The following is a 15,692-nucleotide window of genomic DNA, read 5'->3' as shown; positions in this document are numbered from 1 at the left end:
CCTGTCTGTGCTGCCCCCGCCCCCATGACTATTCCCACCCCCAGATTCTTCCTGTCTGTTCTCCCCCCACCCCCATGACTATTTCCACCCCCAGATTCTTCCTGTCTGTGCTGCCACCGCCCCCATGACTATTCCCACCCCCAGATTCTTCCTGTCTGTTCTCCCCCCACCCCCATGACTATTTCCACCCCCAGATTCTTCCTGTCTGTGCTGCCCCCACCCCCAGATTCTTCCTGTCTGTGCTGCCCCCACCCCCATGACTATTCCCACCCCCAGATTCTTCCTGTCTGTGCTCCCCCCCACCCCCATGACTATTCCCACCCACAGATTCTTCCTGTCTGTTCTCCCCCCACCCCCATGCATATTCCCACCCCCAGATTCTTCCTGTCTATGCTCCCCCCGCCCCCATGACTATTCCCACCCCCAGATCCTTCCTGTCTGTGCTCCCCCCGCCCCCATGACTATTCCCACCCCCAGATTCTTCCTGTCTGTGCTCCCCCCGCCCCCATGACTATTCCCACCCCCAGATTCTTCCTGTCTGTTCTCCCTCCGCCCCCATGACTATTCCCACCCCCAGATTCTTCCTGTCTGTGCTCCCCCCGCCCCCATGACTATTCCCACCCCCAGATTCTTCCTGTCTGTGCTCCCCCCGCCCCCATGACTATTCCCACCTCCAGATTCTTCCTGTCTGTGCTGCCCCCACCCCCATGACTATTCCCACCCCCAGATTCTTCCTGTCTGTGCTCCCCCCACCCCCATGACTATTCCCACCCCCAGATTCTTCCTGTCTGTGCTCCCCCCACCCCCATGACTATTCCCACCCCCAGATTCTTCCTGTCTGTGCTCCCCCCAACCCATGCATATTCCCACCCCCAGATTCTTCCTGTCTGTGCTCCCCCCGCCCCCATGACTATTCCCACCCCCAGATTCTTCCTGTCTGTGCTCCCCCCGCCCCCATGACCATTCCCACCCCCAGATTCTTCCTGTCTGTGCTCCCCCCACCCCCATGACTATTCTGTGCCCCCCCCATGTACCGTGACTATTCTGTGACTGTTCTGTGCCCCCCCCCATGACTATTCCCACCCCCAGAATCTTCACGTCTGTGCCCCCCCCATCCCCATGACTATTCCCACCCCCAGATTCTTCCTGTCTGTGCTGCCCCCGCCCCCATTACTATTCCCACCCCCAGATTCTTCCTGTCTGTGCTCCCCCCGCCCCCATGACTATTCCCACCCCCAGATTCTTCCTGTCTGTGCTGCCCCCGCCCCCATGACTATTCCCACCCCCAGATTCTTCCTGTCTGTGCTCCCCTTGCCCCCATGACTATTCCCACCCCCAGATTCTTCCTGTCTGTGCTGCCCCCGCCCCCATGACTATTCCCACCCCCAGATTCTTCCTGTCTGTGCTCCCCCCGCCCCCATGACTATTCCCACCCCCAGATTCTTCCTGTCTGTGCTGCCCCCGCCCCCATTACTATTCCCACCCCCAGATTCTTCCTGTCTGTGCTCCCCCCGCCCCCATGACTATTCCCACCCCCAGATTCTTCCCGTCTGTGCTCCCCCCGCCCCCATGACTATTCCCACCCCCAGATTCTTCCTGTCTGTGCTGCCCCCGCCCCCATGACTATTCCCACCCCGAGATTCTTCCTGTCTGTGCTGCCCCCGCCCGCATGACTATTCCCACCCCCAGATTCTTCCTGTCTGTGCTGCCCCCGCCCCCATGACTATTCCCACCCCCAGATTCTTCCTGTCTGTGCTCCCCCCGCCCCCATGACTATTCCCACCCCCAGATTCTTCCTGTCTGTGCTGCCCCCGCCCCCATTACTATTCCCACCCCCAGATTCTTCCTGTCTGTGCTCCCCCCGCCCCCATGACTATTCCCACCCCCAGATTCTTCCCGTCTGTGCTCCCCCCGCCCCCATGACTATTCCCACCCCCAGATTCTTCCTGTCTGTGCTGCCCCCGCCCCCATGACTATTCCCACCCCGAGATTCTTCCTGTCTGTGCTGCCCCCGCCCGCATGACTATTCCCACCCCCAGATTCTTCCTGTCTGTGCTGCCCCCGCCCCCATGACTATTTCCACCCCCAGATTCTTCCTGTCTGTGCTCCCCCCGCCCCCATGACTATTCCCACCCCCAGATTCTTCCTGTCTGTGCTGCCCCCGCCCCCATGACTATTGCCACCCCCAGATTCTTCCTGTCTGTTCTCCCCCCACCCCTATGACTATTTCCACCCCCAGATTCTTCCTGTCTGTGCTCCCCCCGCCCCCATGACTATTCCCACCCCCAGATTCTTCCCGTCTGTTCTCCCCCCGCCCCCATGACTATTCCCACCCCCAGATTCTTCCCGTCTGTGCTCCCCCCGTCCCCATGACTATACCCACCCCCAGATTCTTCCTGTCTGTGCTCCCCCCGCCCCCATGACTATTCCCACCCCCAGATTCTTCCTGTCTGTGCTCCCCCCGCCCCCATGACTATTCCCACCCCCAGATTCTTCCTGTCTGTTCTCCCTCCGCCCCCATGACTATTCCCACCCCCAGATTCTTCCTGTCTGTGCTCCCCCCGCCCCCATGACTATTCCCACCCCCAGATTCTTCCCGTCTGTTCTCCCCCCGCCCCCATGACTATTCCCACCCCCAGATTCTTCCCGTCTGTGCTCCCCCAGCCCCCATGACTATTCCCACCCCCAGATTCTTCCCGTCTGTGCTCCCCCCGTCCCCATGACTATTCCCACCCCCAGATTCTTCCTGTCTGTGCTCCCCCCGCCCCCATGACTATTCCCACCCCCAGATTCTTCCTGTCTGTGCTCCCCCCACCCCCATGACTATTCCCACCCCCAGATTCTTCCTGTCTGTGCTCCCCCCCACCCCCATGACTATTCCCACCCCCAGATTCTTCCTGTCTGTGCTCCCCCCGCCCCCATGACTATTCCCACCCCCAGATTCTTCCTGTCTGTTCTCCCCCCGCCCCCATGACTATTCCCACCCCCAGATTCTTCCCGTCTGTGCTCCCCCCGCCCCCATGACTATTCCCACCCCCAGATTCTTCCTGTCTGTGCTCCCCCCGCCCCCATGACTATTCCCACCCCCAGATTCTTCCTGTCTGTTCTCCCCCCGCCCCCATGACTATTCCCACCCCCAGATTCTTCCCGTCTGTTCTCCCCCCACCCCCATGACTATTCCCACCTCCAGATTCTTCCCGTCTGTTCTCCCCCCGCCCCCATGACTATTCCCACCCCCAGATTCTTCCCGTCTGTTCTCCCCCCGCCCCCATGACTATTCCCACCCCCAGATTCTTCCTGTCTGTTCTCCCCCCGCCCCCATGACTATTCCCACCCCCAGATTCTTACCGTCTGTGCTCCCTCCGCCCCCATGACTATTCCCACCCCCAGATTCCTCCTGTCTGTGCTCCCCCCGCCCCCATGACTATTCCCACCCCCAGATTCTTCCTGTCTGTGCTCCCCCCGGCCCCGCCCCCATGACTATTCCCACCCCCAGATTCTCCTGTGTGACACGCTCCAATATTGTCCCATCCACAATGTACTCTCTGATCCCATTATTCTTACCCACGCCCACCCCAGTCATGGCCCGAACGGCCTCTTCGCGCCATTAATTTCACCGCCACTGAATCGTCCTCTTCCTAATAACAAGAAGACGAGAAAAACCGGAAATCGGCGACCTGAATTATTTGCGCATGCGCAAAGCAGTGACAGCGACGGCGGCGCCATCTTGCGGGCGGCAGCGTGCGGGAACGCTCCTCGCGGCACGGGGTGCATAGTTTGCGCCCCGCCTCGACATGCCGTCCGTAACGCTCCCGCCGAAGGAGAACGCGTTGTTCAAGAAGATTTTGGTGAGGAAATCGCCATAGCCCTCGAGCTCGTGGTTGCGCGAAATTGTCCCTGAACGTGTCGGATAGTTAGGCCCTTGGCCTCGTGGGGCGTTTGGAGTGTTTCAGTAAAATGTTACATGCGTGAGTGTCTGGCGGGAAAAGGCTGTGTGTGTGTGTGTGTGTGTGTGTGTGTGTGTGTGTGTGTGTGTGTGTGTGTGTGTGTGTGTGTGTGTGTGTGCGTGCGTGCGTGCGTGCGTGCGCGTGCGGGCGCGTGCGGTCCGAGGGCTATGAGAGTACAAGTGTTTGGCCTTGTGTGGCTGCGAAACGTGAACAAATGTTACACGGACTCGGCCTTGGAGGGATTTGCATGTGTTTTGTGGATTAAACTTTTTCTTTACTGATGATCGTGAGGATCCGCCTTTGTGCACGTTTGTTGAAGAACGTTCGTGTTTTGTAAATAGGTTTGTGATGGCTCGATGAATGGCATTGTATGGTCACGGTGTGCCTGGACCACTGTTTGGTGTGTGCATGTCCCCATTGTTGGTCATGGTGTGCCTGGACCACTGTTTGGGGTGTGCATGTCCCCATTGTTGGACATGGTGTGCCTGGACCACTGTTTGGTGTGTGCATGTCCCCATTGTTGGACATGGTGTGCCTGGACCACTGTTTGGTGTGTGCATGTCCCCATTGTTGGTCATGGTGTGCCTGGACCACTGTTTGGTGTGTGCATGTCCCCATTGTTGGTCATGGTGTGCCTGGACCACTGTTTGGTGTGTGCATGTCTCCATTGTTGGACATGGTGTGGGTGGTTTGTGGTGGCTCGATGAATGGCAGTGTATGGTCACGGTGTTCCTGGACCACTGTTTAGTGTGTGCATGTCTCCATTGTTGGACATGGAGTGGGTGGTTTGTGATGGCTCGATGAATGGCATTGTATGGTCACGGTGTGCCTGGACCACTGTTTGGTGTGTGCATGTCCCCATTGTTGGTCACGGTGTGCCTGGACCACTTTGGTGTGTGCATGTCTCCATTGTTGGACATGGAGTGGGTGGTTTGTGATGGCTCGATGAATGGCAGTGTATGGTCACGTTGTTCCTGGACCACTGTTTGGTGTGTGCATGTCCCCATTGTTGGACATGGTGTGGGTGGTTTGTGATGGCTCGATGAATGGCATTGTATGGTGACGGTGTGCCTGGACCACTGTTTGGTGTGTGCATGTCCCCATTGTTGGTCACGGTGTGCCTGGACCACTTTGGTGTGTGCATGTCTCCATTGTTGGACATGGAGTGGGTGGTTTGTGATGGCTCGATGAATGGCAGTGTATGGTCACGGTGTTCCTGGACCACTGTTTGGTGTGTGCATGTCCCCATTGTTGGACATGGTGTGGGTGGTTTGTGGTGGCTCGATGAATGGCAGTATATGGTCATGGTGTTCCTGGACCACTGTTTGGTGTGTGCATGACCCCATTGTTGGTCATGGTGTGCCTGGACTACTGTTTGGTGTGTACATGTCCCCATTGTTGGTCATGGTGTGCCTGGACCACTGTTTGGTGTGTACATGTCCCCATTGTTGGTTATGGTGTGCCTGGACCACTGTTTGGTGTGTACATGTCCCCATTGTTGGACATGGTGTGCCTGGACCACTGTTTGGTGTGTACATGTCCCCATTGTTGGTCATGGTGTGCCTGGACCACTGTTTGGTGTGTACATGTCCCCATTGTTTGTCATGGTGTGCCTGGACCACTGTTTGGTGTGTACATGTCCCCATTGTTGGACATGGTGTGGGTGGTTTGTGATGGCTCGATGAATGAGTGTGTGAAGGGTTTTGAAATATCTCGCCACAAACACCACTCGTCTGACTCAACATAATAATGTAACGATAGTTCCCAACATTGATTTCCTCACCTTCATAACAATGGGACTTGTGATGTACACAAGACTTTGCTGTTGGTGGTGCTGGCCGGGTACGGTAGACTGGTAGAGTTTATATATTTATTAATTTTATTATAAAAATGCTGAAAATTTTCCATCCATCCCTTTGACTCTGTTGAATGTAAACTTTGGAAATGCTTGTGACCATTGTATTGCTTCCTTTTTGGGTCTATGGTGGTGTTCCAGTGATCTCCCCTCTCCATGGTGGTGTTCTGGTGATCTCCCCTCTCCATGGGGGTGTTCTAGTGTTCTCCTCTCTCCATGTTGGTGTTTTCGTCATCTCCCCTCTCCAGGGAGGTGTTCTGGTCATCTCCCCTATCCATGGTGGTGTTCTGGTCATTTCCTCTCTCCATGGTGGTGTTGTGGTCATCTCCCCTCTCCATGGTGGTGTTCTGGTCATCTCCCCTCTCCATGGTGGTGTTCTGGTCATCTCCGCTCTCCATGGTGGTGTTCTGGTCATCTCCCCTCTCCGTGGTGGTGTTCTGGTCATCACCCATCTCCATGGTGGTGTTCTGGTCATCTCCCCTCTCCATGGTGGTGTTCTTGGTATCCCCCCTCTCCATGGTGGTGTTCTGGTCATCTCCCCTATCCATGTTGGTGTTCTGGTCATCTCCCCTCCATGGTGGTGTTGTGGTCATCTCCCCTCTCCATGGTGGTGTTCTGGTCATCTCCCTTCTCCATGGTGGTGTTCTGGTCATCTCCCCTCTCCGTGGTGGTGTTCTGATCATCACCCATCTCCATGGTGGTGTTCTTGTCATCTCCCCTCTCCATGGTGGTGTTCGTGGTCATCTTCCCTATCCATGGTGGTGTTCTGGTGATTTCCCCTCTCCATGGTAGTATTCTGGTGATCTCCCCTCTCCATGGTGGTGTTCTGGTGATCTCCCCTCTCCATGGTGGTGTTCTGGTGATCTCCCCTCTCCATGGTGGTGTTCTGGTGATTTCCCCTCTCCATGGTGGTGTTCTTGGTATCCCCCCTCTCCATGGTGGTGTTCTTGGTGTCTCCCCTCTCCATGGTGGCGTTCTCGTGATCTCCTTCTCCATGTTGGTCTGGTGATCTCACCTCTGCAAGGTGTTGGTCTGGTGATCTCACCTCTGCAAGGTATTGGTCTGGTGATCTCCCCTCCTATATCAGGAGCTCGAGGTTGTTGTTTTGCATGAAATGACCATTTGGCTAGTTTTATTATTAAATGGTTACCATAGGCAATATAAAAGTGCAATCTTAAGGTTCCTGAGCGGTGGGTTAATGTATCAGGCCCATATATGTGTTAATAACCGTGGTCATGGGTTAGAAGAAGTTCATCGTCAGTGTATGCTCTCCTGACCATATACATCATTCAAATTTTACAATATTTTTTTATTGAATTACTGTCGTGGTACCAGCATCCACCTGTGACACCAAATTGGGTTGATACCTTGTAATTTTTAAACTGTATGGATTGCATTTTTTGAAAATTGGAAAAACGATTTTCACCAAAGTTACTTCCTTCATGTTTGAGCGAGTGATACATACAAGACGCAAGTCTAAACTTAGTATTATTTATTCAGAAAACTGAGCCATGTGCTTTCGAACAAAATGAGTGACATGTGAGTGAGGTCCATATCTCCAAAAATGAGAGAGTTACAGGCACACAAGTAAACATTTACCCTAAAGTGGAAATGTGCATGGAAATCGGTCAAATTGGGCAAAATTACTTATCTTGCTATAATTCACCAAATGTCTGTCTGTCTGTCCGTCTGTCCCAGGTACCGCAAAAACGCCTGAACCGATCGCAACGATATTTTGGGTGGGTAATCCTGGGACCCCCTGGAGGAAAATAGGCTATATTGTTTTTCCAATTTCAGCTTTGGTCTGCAGCATTTTCAGGTTTGGGCTCCCGCATAACGTTATTGTCCCGGGTACCGCAAAAACGGCTGCACCGATCGCAACGATTTCCTGGAACCCCTGCAGTAAAATCCTACGATAATTCACCAAAAGAACATGACATGAAAATCAAAAACGGCTGAACAGTATTTCATTGAACATTGCATTGTGGAATTGAGGAAAATCCGAATGAATTATGAACCTGCTGCAAATGCCGCGAATGCGGAAGTGGACAGATTACGGCAATGAACTGGTTTGATAATATCCCAATACAACCGTCATTCAAAACATAATTTTGTTGAAGTATCAATTGATGATTGGAATTGAGTAAATACAATTACGATTTTGAATTCGTAATTGTATTCACCCAACCGTACCGAACTTCACAACAGGATTTAAATATTTGTTTATGTCACAAATGTTGTTAAAAGTTTATTTTTTATATTCATGTTATTTAATTTGTGATTGGAGTTGTGCTGTTTGGAATGAAAAAAGAGATATCGAGTTCAAGTGAATGACTAAATGCCGTGATGGTTTCTACTTTCTAAACGTGAAATTCGCAGATCACCATATGCAGATTCGCCATTGACTGGGTATGGAACACACGTGCCCGTTTGTTTGCGAACGGGTACGTTTTTCATGGAAGTCATTCACAAACTTGCTGTCCATGTCTGACGTGCGACTGAAGGTGCTACAGTAATGTGGAATTTATTGGTTTCATGCTTTAGCATTCGCCATTTCTGCATTGTCTGTTTGCTTCTGGCCTCCCACCTGTGCGTAGCACGGGTACCTCACTAGTCACAATAATATCCTCTCACAATGAAGGTTTCATGTGCAGTTAATAATTTATATCAATGTGATTAGGATGTGATATCAAAGTGATGTGATGTGATATCAAAGTCCCTGGTGTTGGGCTAGCGGCTAGGGTGCCGGCTTAGGATCCTACGATCCTGGGTTCGAATCCCGGTCGATCACTGAATTAACGCCAGGGGGGTTGACTCAGCCTGTCATCCTTCCGAGGTCGGCTAATTGAGTACCAGTTCACTGGTAATTCCCTGTTTGTCGTTAAAGGCGGCAAAAAGGGTTGGCGTCAGGAAGGGCATCCGGCCGTAAAACATTGCTTCAAAAAGGGGACCAAAAAAACAACAACAACCACGGTTCCCGAAAAAGGCCAACCCCCGCTTTGTGGGGAAAAATGGCCTCTAAAGGTGGTTATTTTTTATATAATGTGATGCAGTCTATGAACACTCATGAGGTAAATTAATAACCTGCCTTCTCAGATTGGTCACGACCCACTGGTTTAGAATCTCTGGTTTATATCATATCTTACGTGACTACCATTACTCATATGTTTACAGACTGCATCACATTATATTTTTTATTTATAATGTGATGCAGTCTGTAAACATATGAGTAATGGTAGTCACGTAAGATATGATATAAACCAGAGATTCTCACCCAGTGGGTCGTGACCAATCTGAGAAGGCAGGTTATTAATTTACCTCATGAGTGTTCATAAAATGTACCTCACGAAAACCAAGTTATATTAATGCTATTGTATTAATTGCCCTCGCTAGATGAGAGGGTATTGCAAATACGTCCGTTTGTTTGTTCGTTTGTTACTTGAAAAATCGAAGATTGAAAAACCGAAAATCGAAGAAGATTCGAAGAAACACAACACCAGGTACCATTTCCAAAAATCTCAGATTTTTTCAAGTACCATGGTACCCCTCTATTCGAGGGGGATACATTCCTGGAATATCCGCAAATAGCGAAACCCGTGAATAGCGGTGCATTGTTTCGAAACATGGCCGCAAATGGGGAAAAATATATACTGCGATTTTGTGGAACACGGCCGCGAATAAAACACAAACCGCATATTCGCATGGACATTTTTCCGCAAATAGAGAAACAGGTTGCATTTTATCAACCGTGAGTACGCGGATTCCGCGAAGAGCGGGGTCCGCGAAGAGCGGGATTGGACAGTATATTGGTCGGTTGCATTTAGTCTGTCTGTCTGTTTATCACCGGCCTATGGGTCACAATTCTAATCCGATCGTCGTGAAACCTCACTAAGCTGTAGAGGTCGTTGCAGTTGAGAAGCCTATTGATTTTGAGGTTAAAGATCACCTGGAATTAAAATTCTAAAACCGCCATTTTTCATCCGATTGACTTGAAAATTGAACAGCATTTGTATATTGAGTCAATATATTGGCAAAACCACTATTTTTGAGGGCAAAAGGTGAAAGGTCAACTCAAGATCAAACTTCCAAAATCATAAATTTTCCTCTGAAAAATCATAAATTTTCACCGATTGACTTCAATATTTAACAGCATTTGCATATTGCCTTACTGAATTGGGAAACCAACTATTTTGAGGTCAAAAGGTCAAAGGTCATCTCGAGATAAAACTTCTAAAATCAATTTTCCTCTGAAAAATCATCAATTTTCGTCCGATTGACTTCAATATTTAACAGCATTTGCATATTGCCTTACTGAATTGGGAAACCAACTATTTTGAGGTCAAAAGGTCAACTCGAGGTAAAACTTCTAAAGTCATCAATTTTCATCTGAAAAATCGTCACTTTTCATCCTATTGACCCCAGCTTTGATCAAGATCGGCAATTTTAATCTTTATGAAATGGACAATTTTCTGGATTAATGGAAACCTTTTATGGTTTGGGGGGCGAGGGAGGGGGGGGGGGGATTTTGCAAGTATCGTCTTTTGCATGGTTGTCTTGTTATTGTTTGTTTATCTGCAGTGAAGTTTAAACTCTAGAGTATTTGCTGGATAAGAGTCGCTGATTCGGCTAGTGGTTATGTTGATGACATGATGTGTTTAATTTATCATGTGTACGGTAAATGGTTGTAATCACCAGGTGTGTGTGCGCACCTGTGTCGTTGGTTATTAACTCCATATTTGGGTTTCTTTTTTCTTTCTTTTTTCTTTTTTTTTTGTATACAGAGTCGAGGCTCGTGAAAGAGCTAACATTTATCAAACAAACAAATCGAACAAACAAGTAAACAAAGTATATAAAAATGGGAGCGGTCGACAAGATGGGGAGAGAAGGGGAGGAAGCACACAAACATAACATTTGAGGGCAGGGACATCGGGAGATGTGTGGGAGGCAGAGGGCCTGGGGGGAGGCAGGATAGGTATAAAACGCAAGGACACCAAGGACTTCCAGGAAAGAAGACAAAAGTCACCGAAAAAAAGTGGATTTGGGGTGAAATTAGCGGGGGTAGAAAAGATCAAGGTTTTGGATGGGGGAAGATGAGAGATGGTGGTGAACAGCCGTTTTTAAAGACCTGGAGGGTGGAGTGGGATTGTAGAGAGTGAGGGAGTTTGTTCCAGAGGCGGGAGAAAAGAGGAATGAAGGAGTGAAGGTGAGCAGTGAGTCTTGATTTTGGCAGTTTAACCATAAGAGGGTTGCAGGCAGATCTTGTGCGACCTGCAGGAATATTTGGGGGACAGAGCCCAGAGAGAGCTGGGGGAGCAAGGCCGGAGTGGAGTCGGTAGGAGATGGAAAGACCACCAACCTGCCTGCGGTGAGTTAGTGAAAGGCCCTCGGAGATGGCGTCATCGCGGGAGATTCCAATGATTCTGAAATGATTCTTTTCTTTTCTTTCTTGATCCTTAAAAAAAAGAAAAGCCAATCACAGCGGAAATTGTTTCTGGACGATTATCAATTTGTAGTTTGTCCTCATTATTTTGCTGTAAGTTAGTAGGTAGATGATTGAATAGCTGATGGGAGTGTTCTGTGATTACGAGTTGCGAGGTTGCTGGTGATGATTGAACAGCTGATGGGAGTGTTCTGTGATTATGAGTTGAGAGGTTGCTGGTGATGATTGAATAGCTGATGGGAGTGTTCTGTGATTACGAGTTGCGAGGTTGCTCGTGATGATTGAATAGCTGATGGGAGTGTTCTGTGATTACGAGTTGCGGGGTTGCTGGTGATGATTGAACAGCTGATGTGAATGGTATGTGATTGAGTTGAGAGGTTGCTGGTATGAAAAGCATTGAAATTTGATCTGTAGGTGTCATGAGAAGTAGTAATTTAAATGTGGTTACTGATTTTTATGAACTTTGATTTACCAGCAAATAATATACGGTCGGGCCACCAAAAAAATCTGTTTAGGTGGCCCGGTGGGCCACAAAAACAAAGTTTAAGTGTGACCCCTGACATACATACATACATACATACATACATACATACATACATACATACATACACACATACATACATACACTGTTCTCGACGGTTTTGCCCTTTGAGCTACACCGTAAAAAGATGAAAAAAGAAAAAAATGAGAGTACCCTGAAGTGCATTTGCCTGCTTCATAAGATTCCATCAAGTTTGATTTCGAAATATGAATGGTGTCACTTCTGCCGGTGCTATACATAATTGGTAATGTGGATTTTGGTCAATTGAAACGATCAACTGAGTACCAAATTTCTGAAATAAACAGAAGAACAAAAGATTTCTGGAATGCCTTTGGAAAATGAAATGCTCTTCTTCAAGGGAAAGTGTTTTTTTTTTTTTTTTTTTTTTTTTGTTTACAAGATCGAGGCTCGTGAAAGAGCGAACATTAATCACACAAAAAGACAAACAGACACATAAAACAAATAACATCGGGAGCGGTAGACAAGATGGGGAGAGAGGGGGAAGGACACAAACACAACATTTGAGAGCAGGGACCGAGAGACATGGAGACATCGAGAGATCTGTGGGAGGGAGAGGGCTTTGGGGGGGAGGCATGTGAAGGGGGGAGGGGGTGGGAGAGGTATAAACATATGGACACTGGCAGGATTTCCAGGAAAGAAGTTGGAATTTCAAACAAGGTGGATCTGGGGTGAATTAGTGGGGGTAGAAAAGATCAAGGTTATGGATGGGGGAAGATAAGAGATGGTGGTGAACAGCTGTTTTAAAGACCTGGAGGGAGGAGAGGGATTGAAGGGAGTGTGGGAGTTTGTTCCACAGGCGGGAGAAAAGAGGAATCAAAGAGTGAAGGTGAGCAGAGAGCCGAGATTTCGGCAGTTTAACCATCAGAGGGTTGCTGGCAGATCTTGTGCGACCTGTAGGAATATTTGGGGGACAGAGCACAGAGAGAGCTGGGGGAGCAAGGCCGGAGAGGAGTCGGTAGAAGACAGAAAGACCACCTACCTGCCTGCGGTGAGTGAGTGAAAGGCCCTCAGAGATAGCTTCATCGCGGGAGATTCCAATGATTTTGAAAGCTTTGGATTCAACAGCGTGAAGCCGAGCCAGGTGTGAGGCAGGAGCACCAGCCCATAGGGGAGAACAGTATTCCATTGAGCTGCGGATGAAAGCCTTGTATGTGGTGAGGAGCTCAGGTGTGCCGAGGAAGGACTTCGCACGACGGAGGATGCCCAGTCGGCGACTGGCTTTGGAGGCCAGCTTGGAAATGTGGTTTTCCCAAGAAAGATCATGGCAGATAGTGAGACCCAAAAGCTTGAGCGACAGAAGTTCTTGGAGAGGATTGTTGAGAAAGTAGATGGGAGGGTTGTCCAGTCGATCTTTTCGGAGAGACATAGTAAGAGAGTGAGATTTGTCAGGATTGAAAGACATGTTCCACTTGTTTGACCAGTCTGTGATTTTGTCCAGGTCTTCAGAGAGTGAGGAGGCTGCAGACTGCCGATCTGAGGGAAGAGGAATGGAGCGGCAGAGAGTGGAGTCATCAGCAAAGAGATAGAGAGGATTTTCCAGAGAGTCGGGGAGATCATTGATAAAGACCAGAAAAAGCACAGGGCCCAGCACACTTCCTTGGGGAACTCCAGCCTGAACAGGAAGGGGAGATGAGAGAAATCCATTCAGGGCCACACGTTGATTACGACCAGAGAGGAAGTCCGCAAGCCATGCATGGAGATTTCCATGGATACCATAGGAGGAGAGTTTGGTGAGCAGAGCTGGGTGCCAGACCGTATCAAAGGCCCGTGATATGTCAAGGGAGACAGCTCTGATTTCCTGTTTGGCATTGAGGACCTCCATCCATTGTTGAGACAGCAGAAGCAGCATGTCCAGAGTAGAGTGACCTGGTCTGAAACCAAATTGATGATCAGAGATCAAGCCATTGGAGAAGAGGAAAGATTTCATATCCGAAGCAATGATGGATTCCATGACTTTGCTGATAATTGGGAGCAGGTTGATTGGTCTGTAGTTGCAAGGATCTGCCTTTGTTTTAAAAAGAAAGGTCTTAATGCTTCCTTTGTTTACTGCTTGTCCTAACGTGTGAAACTTGGACCCTTAATTAAAAAAGAAGATGGAAAGTTTCGAAGAAGACGTTTAGGGAAGAAGGTGTGGAAGGCAAATGCTCGGAATAAAAGGAAGACACAGGAAAACAAGCAAATCGGTTAGAGTGCAACCGATTGTGACGTCGTCGAAGGAGTAAAGAAACAAAAATGTAATTGGGCTTGTTTATGCAGCAAGAATAGATCATCGTTGGATCAAATGTATATTGTAGTGCATGTCATTGGATAAATGAAAGATGGCATGATGAAATGCTGAGGTTCCATGAGCAATGTGAATGAACAGACTTGTAAACGCCTGTCTGTGAGAACCACAGGTCGAAGATGCGAATACAATGTAGACTGGACATTGCTCAGAAAACTCGCTTTGGTTTCTATTCAGTCAAGAGAATACAAGTAATCATATAAGGGAGTCAAAATTCATCCACCATTCATCGTTATCAAAAACCATTCATCTTTATCACCATTCATCAGTGACACCATTCATCTTTATCAAAAACTCTCTTCCTCACTCTCCCTGCACTGCCCTCTCTCCACCCCACCCACAGGAGTACCTCTGGCTACGGCTTCCTCTACGCTCCCACCTTTTGTTCATATGTGTTCTGTACCGTCCTCCAAACAGTGATGACTCCATTTACATTTCTCTGTCGGACAACATGGACCAACTTCTATCAACTCATCCAAACTCTCTCTTCCTCATATGTGGTGACTTCAACTGTCATCATGCCAGCTGGCCGGGTGTGGGTTCATCTCTCACCAGCCATGGCACCTCAGCAAAGGACTTCTGCGACTCATTGGGACTGACACAATCTGTCAATTTCCCGACCCGGATCTCAGTCAATGGAGTATCTTCTCTTCTGGACTTGGTTATGACTAACTTCCCTGCAAATGTCTGCTGCTCTTCTTCTGCTCCAATCGGTTCTTCTGATCATGTGCTTGTTAAAGTGGACATCTCACTGGCCATTCTCAGAGAGCCTCCTCAGCGCCGACGAGTCTGGCATTTCACTCAGGCCGACTGGCACGGTCTGCAAGCAGCCATCAATCAACTGGACTGGTCTCCCATCTCTTATGCCTCTGACATCAATTCTTCCTGGGAATTCTTCCAAAGCAAACTGCTCTCTCTCATGCACAGATTTATCCCATCTCGTCTTCAGTTGTCTTACCCTTCCTCCCGTCCATGGTACACTGAATCTTGTGGTGAGGCAGTTGCCCTGAAACAACTTGCCTTTGCGTCTTGGAAGGCAAATCCAACTGAAGGCAATCTCAGTTCCTTCCACCAAGCTCGAAACAAGTGTGTTTCTACCCTCAGGAGTGCCAGGAAGCACTATCTCTCCACACTCAAGATTGAACTCTCAAACCTGTCTCCTTCCTCCAAATCCTGGTGGCGTCTGGTCAAAGCCGTTTCTGGTGTTTGTTCCCCCTCCATCCCCTCCCTTACATCAAATGGCTACACAGTTGACACCGCACGTGACAAAGCCGAATGCCTCAACTCTGTGTTTGCCTCAAAATATTGTGTCCCAAACCCATCTCTCTCTGTTCCCACCTTTCCCAGTCGAACCCAACTGCTCCTGGACTCTGTGTCCTTCTCTCCTGACAAGGTGGAGAAGTTTTTATCAAACCTCGACTCTGATTCTGCAACTGGAACAGATGGCATCAGCCCTCAGGTCCTAAAATCCTGCTCTGCCGCTCTATCTCACCCTCTCTCTTCTTTTCACCCTCTCTTTTGCTCAAGGTCATCTGCCAGCATCTTGGAAATCAGCAAACATTACCACTTTACACAAAAAAGGTGCAAAAACAGATCCTTGCAAC

The 15,692-nt window shown here is 49.1% G+C and overlaps 1 protein-coding gene across 1 annotated transcript in view; it reads left to right on the top strand.

Moving 5' to 3' along the window:
- Nucleotides 1–3,640: 3,640 nt before the first annotated feature.
- Nucleotides 3,641–15,692, top strand: part of LOC137418021 (N-alpha-acetyltransferase 15, NatA auxiliary subunit) — a 132,685-nt gene continuing 120,633 nt past the window's right edge. Inside the window, exon 1 of the mRNA XM_078776060.1 lies at nt 3,641–3,848. Within this exon, the coding sequence (XP_078632186.1) occupies nt 3,795–3,848 (54 nt within the window). The 5' untranslated portion in view covers nt 3,641–3,794. The remainder of the gene's footprint in view (nt 3,849–15,692) is intronic.

This window comes from Myxine glutinosa, chromosome 1 (genome assembly GCF_964187855.1).
Source record: "Myxine glutinosa chromosome 1, kmMyxGlut1.1, whole genome shotgun sequence".
Classification (NCBI taxonomy): domain Eukaryota; kingdom Metazoa; phylum Chordata; class Myxini; order Myxiniformes; family Myxinidae; genus Myxine; species Myxine glutinosa.
The sequence above is the reverse complement of the archived record's forward strand: the minus strand, read 5'-3'. Positions and strand labels throughout refer to the sequence as shown.